Genomic DNA, 14,829 nt, shown 5'->3' on the forward strand with positions numbered 1-14,829 from the left:
ATAGTTGGAACTTTCATTGTATTTGGCTCTGCTTGTAAAGCGGAGGCTAAAAGTTTATGTTTGTTACAGATTTCGTTTTCTGAAAATGGAGTCAGTTGGAATGTTGGTGAATTGGTGATTTCCTTTTTCAGAACCTCGATGTAAAATTTACGTCAAACAATAATAATATAGAACATCAAGATCTTCATCTTTGGTCGAAACTCCAAAGGAAAATTGATCCGAATTATGATTATCAAGGAATTTATCTTTATTAAGTGTCTTGGAGAAGATGGTGAGTTTCCAAGTGAATTGTGAATACCTAATTCATTAATCAATCAGCTTATGTAATGTGTTTTACACAAAAAATGCTGTTACGCGATTTATAAACGTTATTTAAGGAGATGTAATATACTAGTAGTTGCCTCTATAGTTCTATAGTCAGCTGTGCTGTTTTGTGAAGTTATTATAATGGTCTGCATTCTTGTCTCCATTTAAAAGTTGTAATAATCTTTAACTTCGTATTTGATGAGACCATTTTAAACATGTAATGATCCAAACGCATCTGATGAGTCATTTGTATACGAAACGATAGTCCGGTATAATACATTATGAGCTTTGTATCTTTACAATTAGTTTTTACAATCGCATGGTTGATGAAATGGTGGTGAAAAGTTAGCCCCGTTGGTATCACAAGCATAGTAGCCATCACTCTATGCAATATCATTGAAACTGTCATTTTCACATGTAAATGTATTGTTCCGAAACACGTAGGCAGATGAACTGTGACAGATTTGGCACAACTTTATGGCATATTGGTTATTCAAGTTTTGTTTTCTTTTTCTTTTTGACTAACTTGATTCGAGCACTGATGAATCGTATGTAGACGAAATGTGCATATGACACAGAAATTAATAACTATAGGTCACCGTACTGCCTTCAACAATGAGCAAAGTCCGTACCGCATAGTCAGCTATAAAAGGCCCCGAAATGACAATGAAAACTATTTAAACGAGAAAACTAACGGCCACATTTATTAAAAAAAAATTAACGAAAAACAAATGTAGGCTAATGGGATAAAGACTAGAAGTACGTAGAACAAAACAACTCTGTGTGATCCGAAGTGTTTTATTTTCAAATTTCAAAATTTTGTAGATGTGTATGCATATGAGGAGAACTATGACATTGCTTCTGTCGGGGAAGAATCGTTCATCATCATGATACCATTAAAAGCGCAGTCAACAGATAAATATGAATTACATTCAAAATGATATTTATTAATCTTTTAAAATTGCAAGACAGGTTGAAAATTGAGCATGCTGTAAATTGTTTAATGGATTTTGTGTTGATACTGAATGAAGTAAGAATATCACAATGTGAGCTGAATTGAATATCACAGATTGATTGTAGAGCATTTGAATTAGACAGAACGAGGTATAAATTTCAGCCTGAGTGGTCTGTCGGGTGTCATAACTGTGTTCAGAACTGGTTCGATATCCTCGTTGTCATATTCAAGTTTAAAATTCTGAACAATCTGGAAACAAACATTGAGAAATATCAAATATATGTTATTCTTCAAACTTACTACTAGTATTATATGTAAATCGAACGCATTCGGACAAATTTGAGTGGTCTTTATGGATTCTTTGAAAAACAAATTAAGAGTAACTGTATTTCGATAAAGAATACATCTGTATATTTGGGGTCCAACAGCTGTTAAACTTGTGAACGGCTATATAAGCGCACCTTTTGTACCTCTATTGCATTTCATGAATTATTATTTCAAATGTGTACTTGCCATGAGCAACATGACAGATTCCACAAGTTGAGTAGGATCCGCTAACCATTCTCGAGCACCTGCTATCCTCCGTAGTTTTGAAGAGATTCGTTTTGCTCAGTCTTTAGTTTTCTATGTATCGTTTTGTCTAAATATTGTGTATGTGTTAACGTATGTTGTATGTTGTATATATATTGTATTTGTGTTTTTGTACATGCAGTTGAAAAGTCGAGCTAAATACAGCAAAGGTAGACACCCCACCCAGCGTCTTTCAACAGTTGCAAAATATCTGATATAAAATTCTACGTTTTATAACAATTGATTACCTTTGTTAACATTATATGGATTTCTTGCTCTGCAAATCTTCTACCTAAAACATGAGTAAATACACATTATGTACATTGTATAATAATTCCAAAATTGATATCTTTTCTTTATATGCATATCTCAAGGTGGCTCGGGGCCTATCAAAAGTTTCTATCAGAAGTGCCGTATTTTTTGTTATTTTATTCTTTACAGAAATTAAATCAAATTGGTCGGGAAAAAAATAGGGGGTCACGGACCATTTAAGCTCACAATTTTACTTTTAAACAGGTATGTAAAAGGGACCATTTTTCAATGAAATGATAGGGAAAATAGAGGTGTTTACATAATTTTATCGGATTATCAAGAAAACGTTCTATAACACTTGATCCAAAAATGTAATATAAAAAGCTGAAAAATAGCTCCAAAGAATGAGCAAATAAAAAAAGTAGGTCACCGATAAGGTAAAATTTTTTTTGCCTTAAAACCCAAATTTTGGCGGGAAATTGGTGAAAATGGGTGAAATGTCATTTTGACAATTTAACAAATACGAATTATAACGAAATTATTCTATTATTCACATAACTACAATGATTTAACATAACTAATCAATCAAAACATTAAAAAAAAAAAATAATATCGAATTTACGACAAATACTTTTGTAAATCATGCGTGAAATTATGCGCAGTCGAATAGTCCCGAGCCACCTGAATCAGAATAAGCAGATATGCTCCAACGTTATGTTGTTGATAGAATATATGCTTCATCCTAGTAGTTAAACGATAGTTAGCTTAAATCCGTCTGTGTAAAAAGAACATATGAATAAGCCCTTTTGTATAAACAGTAGATATGCGTTAGTCTCTTGTTTAATTTCTTATTGCTACAACCATTCAAACAGTCAGTTAAATTCAATGCAATTTCTACATTTTATTTAATCTGTACTTTCATTTTTATCAAACATATTGATTTTGACCTTCACATAATTTAGACCATTTTACACGGGGGAAAATATTGTTCTGTAAACTACTTTATTGTTTATGCAAACACTTTTTTAACTGATCAATGCATTTATTGTGTCCAATTTCTCTATTTGTTTCTGAAGGAATACATAACGCGTTTGAAATAATAATAAAAAAGCTTCCCTAAAATCATGTTTCAGAGCTTACCAAATGAAATTAATTATGTTAAGTATTAAATGTTTATTGCACCTATATTTTACGGCAATAAATCAATTATCTGTACAGATTGAAATATTTCTTCTGTCTCTACCCAAGCATTGTTTTTGTCAGAAATTTTGCACCTATTGGTATGCAGGAAGATGTTGTTTTCTTCTTTTCTAGATGCAACGGTAAATAATAGAGAATGCAGAGACATGAATTTCTGCGGCTATGAATATCGCCATAAGTTGATAAAATATATGAGTGTTTTGGTTTCACATAATTATGCTTACCTATACACATTCTAGCGCCATGACCCCAAACAAGATTTGATAGGGACTTTAGAGTTCTATCCATTTCTCCCTGTAACCACCTCTCTGGCTTGAAACTCTCTGGGTCTGGGTAGAGTACAGGGTCATGGAACATTCCGTATAAGTTTGCTTGGACATGTGTCTACAATGAAATAGTTATACTTATGCTAACATGTGTTGGTACTTGAATAAGTACATACAACAAGGAATGCATTAAAGACAAAAAACGTAACTAAATTAAAAAAAGAAAAACATTTCAGATTAACACAAATGCAACAATAGTCTCCAGCTTATAATTTTATCTATTTTCTGTAGTTTCTAAGTAAATACAGTGAAGGTCTGTTAAATATTTCACGACAAATGGTATCTCGTGTACTTTAAAAAGAACTATGTCAATTGGACATGCTTCGATTACATAAACCGGTTAAAACATTTACTAAATTTTATCACCGGTATAAGGAAATAATTCGTAAATATAACTCAACATCCAGACATCTTATACGTTCAGGTATTTCACATTTCACATCCAATCTTTTATGGTAATTTTCTTTACAAAGCACAAAAATGTCAGTATTCACCTCAAAAGCTTACAAAACTTTTAAACAGACTCATCAAGAAGGGATATAGTTACGATACTGTTGTCAGGTCATTGGAGATTGCATATTTTGGCTTAAATATTGATTCACTTATAGGGTCTTAGCATCGGAACAAAACACATTTATTCTAAAAAAAAACGTTGTTGGCATGACACGGATTATGTTCTTCTCATATATTTAAGATAGTATGATACTAAACCCCTAACGGAAGGGATTGTGCCTGAAACTCATATGATGAAGACATAATCTTTCAATCAGTTTAATTGAGGTCTGCAGCTGTCATGTCAGTTAACTGCTAGTAGTCTGTTGTTATTTATGTAATATTGTCATTTTATTTATTTACTTTAGTTACATCTTTTGACATCGGACTCGGACTTCTCTTGAACTGAATTTTAATGTGCGTATTTCTCTGTGTTTACTTTTCTAAATTGGCTAGAGGTATAGGGAGAGGCTTGAGATCTCATAGACATGTTTAACCCCGCCGCAATTTTGCGCATGTCCCAAGTCAGGAGCCTCTGACCTCTGGCCTTTGTTAGTTTTGTAAGATTTTTAATTTTAGTTTCTTGTGTATAATTCGGAGTTTAGTACGACTATTACTGTACTAATATACATATTTTTTGGGGCCAGCTGAAGGACACCTACGGGTGCGGGAATTCTCGCTACATTGAAGACCCATTGGTGGCCTTCGGCTGTTTTCTACTATGGTCGGTGTGTTGTCGCTTTGACACATTCCCCATTTCCTTAGTCAATTTTATTTAGTTAGGTGTATTTAACAACATTACTCATAAAAAGAAAATCTTCAGAAACAACTATTTCTTAAGTAAACTAAATGGGTGACTGAATGTATACACTAATACATTGATAAATGAAAGCTTTATATCAGGTATAAACCATATATAATTATCTTAAAAATATAATTTGAAACTACTAACCCCAGCTGGAAGCATATATCCACCAACTTCTAGTTTGTCCTCTATATGTCTGCTGGTGGCAAATGTAATGGGATATAATCTGAATGGAAAGTTTAAAGTATGATTAAAGTAAAAACTGTTATTTTAGTTATCGGGACCGAAAACTGGAGAAAATCTGTACTTTAAGGCCTCAAATAACAGTCGCTGTAACTATTATATTGAACTCGTCCTGAACATGCATAAAACCTTTGCCACTGGACGTTAAGCAACCAACAATCAATCAATATTATATTGCACCATAAGCTCATTGCTAAAATAAATGTCTCTTCACTGATTCTCAAGACCAACTCATTTGAAAGAACATGTTCCTCGTCCATATCAAGGAATGTGACATCGGACGTCAGGTTATTTAAAAAAACGACTATGTGTGCTATAGAGAATAAACAACACCACTGTTTGGAGTCAACCAAATACAATCATTTTATGTACATGGTCTGAAACTAATGGGGTGCGTTTCAAACATGTTAAATGCGCACAAAAATACCACAGAGTTTAAATCAATACAATGCAACCGATGATGGGAAACCTATTTGGGGATATATACAACAAACATTATTGTCATCTTTCCATGTGCAAAGTTATAGGCGTACAAATGACTAATTCGGCTTATCAAAGAATACGAGCACAGCATAGGACCCTTATCAAAAGTATTTAGAGAACAAACAAGAAAACGTCGAGAAAAGAGCAACAATACTTATGTTATAACTATACCGAACCAAAAAGTATGACGTCAATCCATAACCACGAAAAGATACGCGAAACAAAGTATACTGAATTCACTTTTGAAAGGCATACACCATCTAGCCAAAATTTTAACAGGACATCGATGAAGAACAGCGAAGAGCATGCATATTCAACAGTTTCGTCCCCGAGGGTATCACCATCCCAGTAGTCAACAATTCGGTGCTGACATGAATATCAATAATGTGGTCATTTTAATAAATTTCCTGTTACAAAACTTTGAATTTATCGAAAAAACTAAGGATTTTCTTATCCCAGGCATAGATTACCTTAACAGTATTTGGCACGACTTTTTGGAATTTTGGATCCTCAATACTCTTCAACTTTGTACTTGTTTGGATTCATAAATGTTTTGATATTAGCCCCACTGATGAGTCTTATGTAGACGAAACTCCCGTCTGGCGTACTAAATTAAAATCCTGGTACCTTATTTCAGATTCCAGTCCACGTTATATAGTTTATAATAATTGGAAGCTCAATATTGTGATCTTTAATTAATTACTAGTATTTATTATGTATGTCCATTAACTTACCTGAATGTCTCTTTTACTACAGCCTTTACATAAGACAACTGGCTAAGTTTTTCAGGCGTTATCGGCTCGTTGTCCTGAAGTACATTTTTTGTTTCTCTGTAAAGTTTTTCTTGCACCTCTGGGTTCTTTGCTAAGTTATATAAAACCCATAAAGAACCAGTTGTTGTCTGCAAGATATGAGAATACATATGTGATATATAATTAAGGATATTGTAATATAAGGGAAGTATCATCACAGATTTATACCTTCATTTTTTTAATTCGATTTACAATATTATAGATTATCAGTCTTGTAACCTAACTGACATCTAGAAATAAACAATGATGTTCCCTTGAAATGAAAACTGTACGAAAAAAAGGATGAGTTCAGTTTCAGTTCTAATTCCTATTTGGCAATATTTCAGCATAGCTTGAATATGGAGTATATATCCCCCAGTCCCCAAGTTGAAACGATATCATAGGGCCTGTATTTCATATCATAATTTCTTTTAAATATGGTTGCTGCTCACAAGGAAGCTATTAAACAAAGACTTTTATGTGGTGAAGTTAAACTCATCTCTTAGTAAGTTATACAGAAACCATCACGATTTTGTTGACCGTACTAGAAGATATATTTTTTTACAGATGACGATGCATATGATCCAATTGTCGGAACAGCAGTCCCTTCTTCTATTCCATGAATATGACCTAATGAATTATACTATCACTTGAAAAGCAGAATCTGCTTACTCTTCCGAAGCACCTCCGATTGACCTCGGTTTTTGTAGAGGTTCGTGTTGCTCAATCGTTAGTTTTTATGTTAAATTTTTGAAGTCTTGTTTTCTTTTTTTACTTTTTCTCGTTTTTTTTTTGCTATGACATTATCAGTTTATTAACGACATATGAGTTTGAATGTCCTTTTGGTATCTTTTTGTCTCTCTGTTGAAAGATCATGTGCATGCCATCTGATACAGGAGCATAGTACAGACAAAATGTCACTAAAGTGAATGCTACAGACAGAAGAATAAATTCCAATACCGTTTCTGTTGCCCCGACTAGAAGATCAACTGCAGTTGATAATGCCTCGTCTGGAGTTAAAGATTGCTGGGATAGCAGGTATGTCAGAAATGATACACGATCATCATCTGGTGTGCCTGCAGTCTGAAGCTGTGCAACTTTCTGAAAAATTAGGATGTTGACATGTTTATATAGATTGTTCAACATTATCTTATTGTAAATTTGAATGCAATAAAATTAAAGGTACCAATTATCTTGCACCAGATGCACATTTCGACAATACATGTCTCTTCAGTGATGCTCGTTGCCAAAATATTTGAAATCCAAAGCTTATATAAAAGATGAAGAGCTATAATCCAAATCATACAATTTATCCATATACGACTTTATATTTAAAGAAAATTTCTTGCTTACATCCAAAAGCTCATTATCTTTTACAACCTTTCCAAACAGGCATACAAGCAAAACAAATATTTTTTCTTTGACATTTAATAATTGCAAACCAGTAGTTGTACAAAATCAAACTCTCAGTTCAAAAAACCGACGCTCCACGCACTACTCATTTTATCTAAATTTTTAAACAAACAAAAACATGCTTTCATTATAAACTAGTACGTTTAAAAGCCTTCATAGCGTGTTCATAAATATATACTTTAGTTGGCACTAGACAATACACAGCAATCAATAATTCTTTTTCGCTCATTGACAACTTAAACATTTACAACTTTATCCAAATTTATTCATATTTACTGGCTTTAATCTCTTGGATTAACTAAACAGGAAATTTACCGATAAACACTACAGATAACAACGCTGAAACTATACAAATATTTGTGATCGAAAACTGTATTTAAGTATGTATAGAAAGAACATACCTGGTCAACATTTGAGCGTCCTATTCTCAGAACATTGATAGAAAATATAACTATAGGTAATCGAAAACTTGATTTTAGTATGTATAGTAAGAGCATACCTTGTCAACAAACGAGCGTCCTATTCTTAGAATATTATCTGTATACTCTTCGTATTGTCTCCATGTTTTGGTGGGGTAAATTTTGTATAAGGGAATATTATACATCAATGGTTGCATCAACTTAAAGAAGCCTTGTAGATTAACGATGAAGTCCTGAGCTTGTGGATTAGTTTTTTCACCAAGACACCCAATTCGTTCTTCAAATAAAAAAGTGCCTATAGCTGAAAAGAAAATAGGTTGCAATTATATAATAAACAGAGAATATTTTTTAGTGCACATCCTTAAATTTCTAAATGTATTTTCACTTTATATTCTTGCTTCTTTATGCAACAAGCATTATTGTATGTTATGAAATATCGTATAACGAATAGCATGAACACATTTGATACGTTAATATAGGATGAAATAGCAAATTACATTTACCAAAAAAGAAAAATAAGAAATGATGAATCAATGCCCTAAGGGCAAACTTACTAAAGAAATCAATAGACCTATACAAGTTACAAATTCTGATACATTACAACTTAACTGTTCATTAAGATTAAATAAATGACAAAACTTAGGAAAAGTTATCAATAAAGCGTTGATATAACTAAGAGATAAACAACATCAAACAGAAATATTTCCGGAAACTTGATTCATACATTCCATGGCCCATTTGAAGATGTCTGTTTCAAGTCCTTGGATCTCATGGTGGTTATCTCGTCTCGATGCGAGATGTTGCATGAAGTCGTCTGCTACTGTATCCATTTCACCACAATAGTTCAACACCTCTTTCATTTTCAACATTTTCTTACTGACTACTGTTCTGTGTTTATGCCATTCTTCCCCTTGCCTTCAAAAATAAAGCCAATTTTGTGGTTTTACTAGGATGTTCATTTGTGTTTTCGTTTTTCATTCTATAACGACATTTTATTACTATCAAAAAGTAAAATCACAAAAAAAACTATGAGGAAATTCAAAACGGAAAGACTCTCATCAAATGACAAAACCAAAAGCTCAAACACACCAAACGAATCAATAACATCTGTTATATTCCTGACTTGGTACTGACATTTTCTTATGTAGAAAATGGTGGATTAAACCTGGTTTTATAGCTAGCTAAACCTCTCACTTGTTTGACAAACAAAATATGTCTACAAAATAGTCGAAAAGTTCAAATTATGACCATAAATAGGAAACAATCAAATGATATTCAACAAAACAACAAGTAGGTTGCTAAAATGTAAAATTAGCATATAAATAATATTAACTCATGCAGACATTTCAATACCGGTATGTTAAATTCATCACAATACGAGAAATATGTGTATTTTTTTTTTATATCTAAAATGTATACCTACGCATTAACTAGTCCTAAACCCATGTTTCTTTTCCTTCTATAGTGTGCCATTGGTTCCATTTCTCTTCTGTTTGGATACTTGCGTTCTGCACGAATGACCTTGTTATATTCCAAAGGATCACTTATAATTACTGATGATATTGGACCTATTTTCTCTTTATATATTGGCCCGTATTCTATAGCTCGTTGTCTGTATGCCTATAGATAAATAAACACCCAAAAATTTAAATCAGTATTGATGAGTTCTTTATTTTTATAGCCAAAAAGAAAATATAGAAGTTTTAAAACTTTAAACACGTCATGCGTAATTTTTTTTATTGCGATTTATTTTTGCTTAATTTCTATTTTTTGGTGGGAGGTTAGAAATGAAGGTTGGAGGGTCGGAAAATGTTTTGTTTTTATTTTTAATAAAATATGTTTTAAAAATGAATCTGAATTCTGAACGTAGTTTTTTAAACACCAAATGTTGTCATATTTAGTTTTTTATTGGACTTTTATTCCAAATTCGAAATATAAGTCATAACTAGAAATTTATTTTTGAAAACATAGACTTATAACAATTGTGTTGCGTTCAAAGCTTTTTTCTGTATTAACATTCAGAAAAAGTGTAATAAGATGCGGAATGAATCTGTTTGAATCTGTTTGAACTCTTATGATACTCGGGAAAACAGAACGTAAATATTGTCTGTTATAAAGAACAACTTACCTCGAACATTTTGTTGAACCTCGGTCCATCTTTCTTGAAGTAGTCGAATAATGTACCTACGATTGGTAACCCTTTTGGTCCTGGTACATTTTGAAAGGATTGTATTTCACTTTTTGGTATTACAGCTTTTATTTCTTCTGTTGGTCTCAAAACGCTTTCAATTTTGTCCAGTGATTTTCTGAATGGACACTAGAAAGGACAATTGATTTGTCATTATGCATAACTGTTGGTGTTTAGTTTGAACATATTAATTTTAGCAAAATAAATCATAAAATGGAGTAGTAACAAGTTAGTTTGAGATCACCCCCAGTTTTTGGTGGGGTTCGTGTTGCTTATTCTTTAGTTTTCTAAGTTGTGGCATGTGTACTATTGTTTGTCTGTTTGTCTTTTTATTTTCGATTTATGAGTTTGACTGTCCCTCTGGTATCTTTAGTCCCTCTTTTAGTCCAACTTTTATTGTCTTGTACTAAGATTCAATATTAATCAATAGAACTGTCAATGTGAAATAAAAGTTTCTAAAAGAAAATTAACACTTGTTTTATTCAAATTAAATTCCCGAGTTTGGTTTAACTCATAAAGAGGTTACTTATTTTTATATTTAATTGTAAATGTGGAATGGTGTTATTTTCCAAAGTGTTGTATACGTCAAATGGGGGTGTAACCTTAATTAAAAGTTCGCGACATATATGTTTGATGTTTTCCCACTCAACAAAAGTGGTAATTCAAATTTGTTGCACCTCAATTCGTTCGACACATTTTACAGATTTATTTAGAATTAAAATTATCCATGCCCTAAATGCATGAAATGTTTCCTCTCGGATGACAGTGAATCAAGGATCTTCTTCTTTTAGGTTTTTATATTGAATTTATATGAAATAATCAAATATATGCCACATCCAAAAAAAACCTTATCGGCATTAAATACAGTTTTGAAAAATATTCACATCCAAAAAGCCTAAAACACTTGTGTATGTTACTAAATCTTTAGTTTTCAATGTTGTGTCATGTGAACTATTATTTGTCTGTTTGTCTTTTTTTCATTTTTAGCCCTGTCGTTGTCGGATTTTATTCGATCTATGAGTTTGACTGTCCCTCTGGTATCTTTCGCTCCTCTTTTAGATATTTCAACATTTTGAATTATGTTTTTGAGAAAAAAACATATTATTCAAAACATGCTTTATAACTTTATTATTCCTTGCATGATTGTGATGTTTAAAAAGAAGTTAACTTAATACTCTGTATATACGACGTACAGTTTGTGTTGTTACTTCATCAATCGTTAGTATTTTTGTGCTTTGTTTGCTGGCTGCTGTTGTTGATACTACCCGCTGTGAGTTCTTTGTTATAGCTTGAATAAGGTTACTTCCGTTTCTCATTCTATAAAATATGCATTTTTCAAAAGAACTATGATTATGCTCAAATTTAGGCAAATGTATATATGGTTTTATTTTATTTTTTGTATCTTAATATTGATGTTATAATAATGGTCATTGTATGAACTGTAAACATCATCGTATGGGTGTTATTTGAATTAAAAAATTAAATAGTTAATGTATATATATATAATTCGTCTTAACATCAGCCCAACAATGTTAAGTCTGTAAATTTACTTTCGCTCATTTTTTGTTCTTTCCTCGCCTGGATTCGTACTTATGCTACCGGGATATCGCGGTAAACAAATATTTATATAAAAGAAGTTAAAACAAAATAATTTTGTGCTTGTGTTGACTATATTAAATTATGTAATTTTGTATTAACAACTTTTTATATAAAGAGCTGTACATAATATTTCAGAGTGAGCAATTTAGTATGTGAATAAAGAGGCAGGAGCACTGGAACTTTTTTTCCTTTTAGTTCTTTAAAAGTTTACTCAATTCTTTGGAACTTGGATCCTGATAGACAAAACCTGTTATAAATTGGTTTCAAATACTGATCATTGTATTCTTGTTGACAGAAAAATAAGTGTAAATGAAATGACAATGTTAAGCGAAATAAAAATTATTTCAATATTTCCAATTGATCGAGGAGTATTGGTCTGTGTGAGTCGTACATGTAGCACTTCTTTTATAAAGTAATATTTTGTTTGACGAAAAAGGAGGAGTTGAATATTTTTTTTATATACAAAACAAAAGTTAAAATCACAAATATACTGAATTCAAAGATATATTTAAAACGGAAAGTCCCTAATCAAATGGCAAAATCAAAAGCTCAAACACATCAAATGAATAGACAACAACGGTCATGTTCCTGACTTGTAACAAGCATTTTGTAATATGTAGAAAATGGTGGATTTAACATGGATTTATAGCTATCTAAACCTCTCACATGTATGACAGTCATGACAGTCACATAAATCCCATTCTATTGTCAACGATGTATGTACAAAAGAAATCCATATTAGGTAAAATGTAAAAAAAATAGGGGTAAAGCAGTCAATACTGTGATTTTATCTTCATCACTATAAATAAAATCATCATAAATTTTGTATATACGCCAGACGCGCGTTTTGTCTACAAAAGACTCATCATTGACGCTCGAATCCAAAAATGTTAAAAAGGCCAAATAAAGTACGAAATTGAAGAGTATTGAGGACCAAATTTCCTAAAAGTTTTGCCACGTACAGCTAAGGTAATTATGCCTGAGGTAGAAAAAGCCTTAGTATTTCAAAAATTCAAACTTTTGTGAACAGTAATTTTTTAAATAAAACCATATCAATGAAAATTCATGTCAGCACAAAAGTTCTGACTACTGGGCTGGTGATACCCTCGGGGAAATAAATCTCCACCAGCAGTGGCATCGATCCAGTGGTAGTAAATAAACTCATCATAGATACCAGGACTACATTTTGTATTAGCGCCAGACAATTTTTATAGTTATTAGGATATTAATATTACGTTGAAATTACTTGTAAACAAACATTTACTATTGCATTAAAACACAATGGAGGGATGTCAAGCAAAACATAACAATAGCAGGAAATGAAATCCTTACAAAGCTTTCCTAATCATTAGTAACTATTCATCGATACCTTACAATTACTTTCTAATCTAATTAGTTCTATATAAGGTATATTAATAGATAAAACGTTTGAAACAGTGCTGTCAGTTGGTTCTCGCCATGAAGTTGTGCCCGATTGTATTGCTGTTTTACAACCCCTCTTTAACATTTGATTGCGACGAGGTATTGCTCTAATTTATCATTAAAATATTGTTTAATACTTTATTCACTAATATCAATTTCTGTTGATAATATTGTTGACCATAGTAAACGATGTAATACAGTGCAAGGGTTGACATTATTAAATACAAATAGTTAGTATAATAATAATAATAATAATAATAATAATAATAATAATAATAATAATAATAATAATAATAATAATAATAATAATAAAGTATCTAAAAAGCTCCTAAATACAAATATTCTTATGAAATAATAGTTAAAGACAATCTAAAATAAGTGATTTTAAAAAAGAACGTATTCGCCGACATTGCAACAGGGGTAGACAAAACATCATATTGATTATAGAAATGCTTTTACAAAGTTTGCAAAAAAAAATCCGTTGAGACAATAGAGAAATCAAACAATAACGATATCATTATACATTTACTTACATTGCTGTTTCTGTTTCTTGTTTTTTTTTTTCTTATTGTACAGCGGGTATCCAGCACTTTTTGATGTTACTTTTATCGAGCACTGAGGCATCTTTTTAATGTTCGTTTATAAATGAAGTCAGTGAGATATATGACCATTGTGATTGGTCAATATCCACAGCTCCTATCTGAATGAAAACACCTGATCACAAAGTCTATCGCCTCCTGTGAAAATCATGTAAGTAGATTTACCATTGCTTACGCCTTCAGAATGAATATCAAACCCAAGTGTCTAGAATTCACAGTTGGCTACTTGACGTCAATGAACAACTGATTATAAAATAACAGATTATAAACACAATATTTTTATTTCTTTTCGTAGAAAACAAATATTACCAGTTATTCAAAGCATTTCTGGTTATATAAACAAATACAAAAAAAAAGAAATATTTTTTTATGCTAAAACCCATTTTACTGCATAAATAGGCCTCGGTAAATTGGGGGAAAATCAAAATGTATTTGTATAAGTGTTATCATTTTGAATAATCATTTAAGAATAAGCTTACAAGTCTCATTTACACATTTGAGACCTTTACAAAAATATGTATTTTGTATCCATATGGATACTATAATTGTAAAGTTTATGGGGATTTGAAAAGATGTAGATTTTTTAATTCTGTGATAGGTTTATAAGTTGGGGTATTTGTGATGTTCGTGGAATAGCCATTTTCTTGTACTGTTAATATATAAGAAATGAATTTTGGTTATTCAAAAAGAATGGTTTACTGTGGCTCGGGTTTTAATACCACAAATAATGGATACCAAATGGTGTTAACTCCAATGGATAGGACGG

General features: G+C 31.6%; 1 protein-coding gene across 1 annotated transcript; it reads right to left on the reverse strand.

Moving 5' to 3' along the window:
* Positions 1-1,088: 1,088 nt before the first annotated feature.
* LOC134711525 (cytochrome P450 10-like) lies at positions 1,089-14,272 on the reverse strand. Its single transcript, XM_063572160.1, has 12 exons — positions 13,998-14,272; positions 11,637-11,760; positions 10,384-10,572; positions 9,679-9,875; positions 8,980-9,170; positions 8,336-8,556; positions 7,384-7,524; positions 6,367-6,533; positions 5,054-5,132; positions 3,508-3,667; positions 2,080-2,123; positions 1,089-1,510 (listed from the first exon to the last, which is right to left on the reverse strand). Exons 2-12 carry the CDS (start codon positions 11,757-11,759, stop codon positions 1,397-1,399), a joined length of 1,626 nt encoding a protein of 541 aa, XP_063428230.1. The 5' UTR covers position 11,760; positions 13,998-14,272; the 3' UTR covers positions 1,089-1,396.
* Between the last annotated feature and the right edge of the window lie 557 nt (positions 14,273-14,829).

This window comes from Mytilus trossulus, chromosome 1 (assembly GCF_036588685.1).
Source record: "Mytilus trossulus isolate FHL-02 chromosome 1, PNRI_Mtr1.1.1.hap1, whole genome shotgun sequence".
Taxonomy (NCBI): Eukaryota; Metazoa; Mollusca; class Bivalvia; order Mytilida; family Mytilidae; genus Mytilus; species Mytilus trossulus.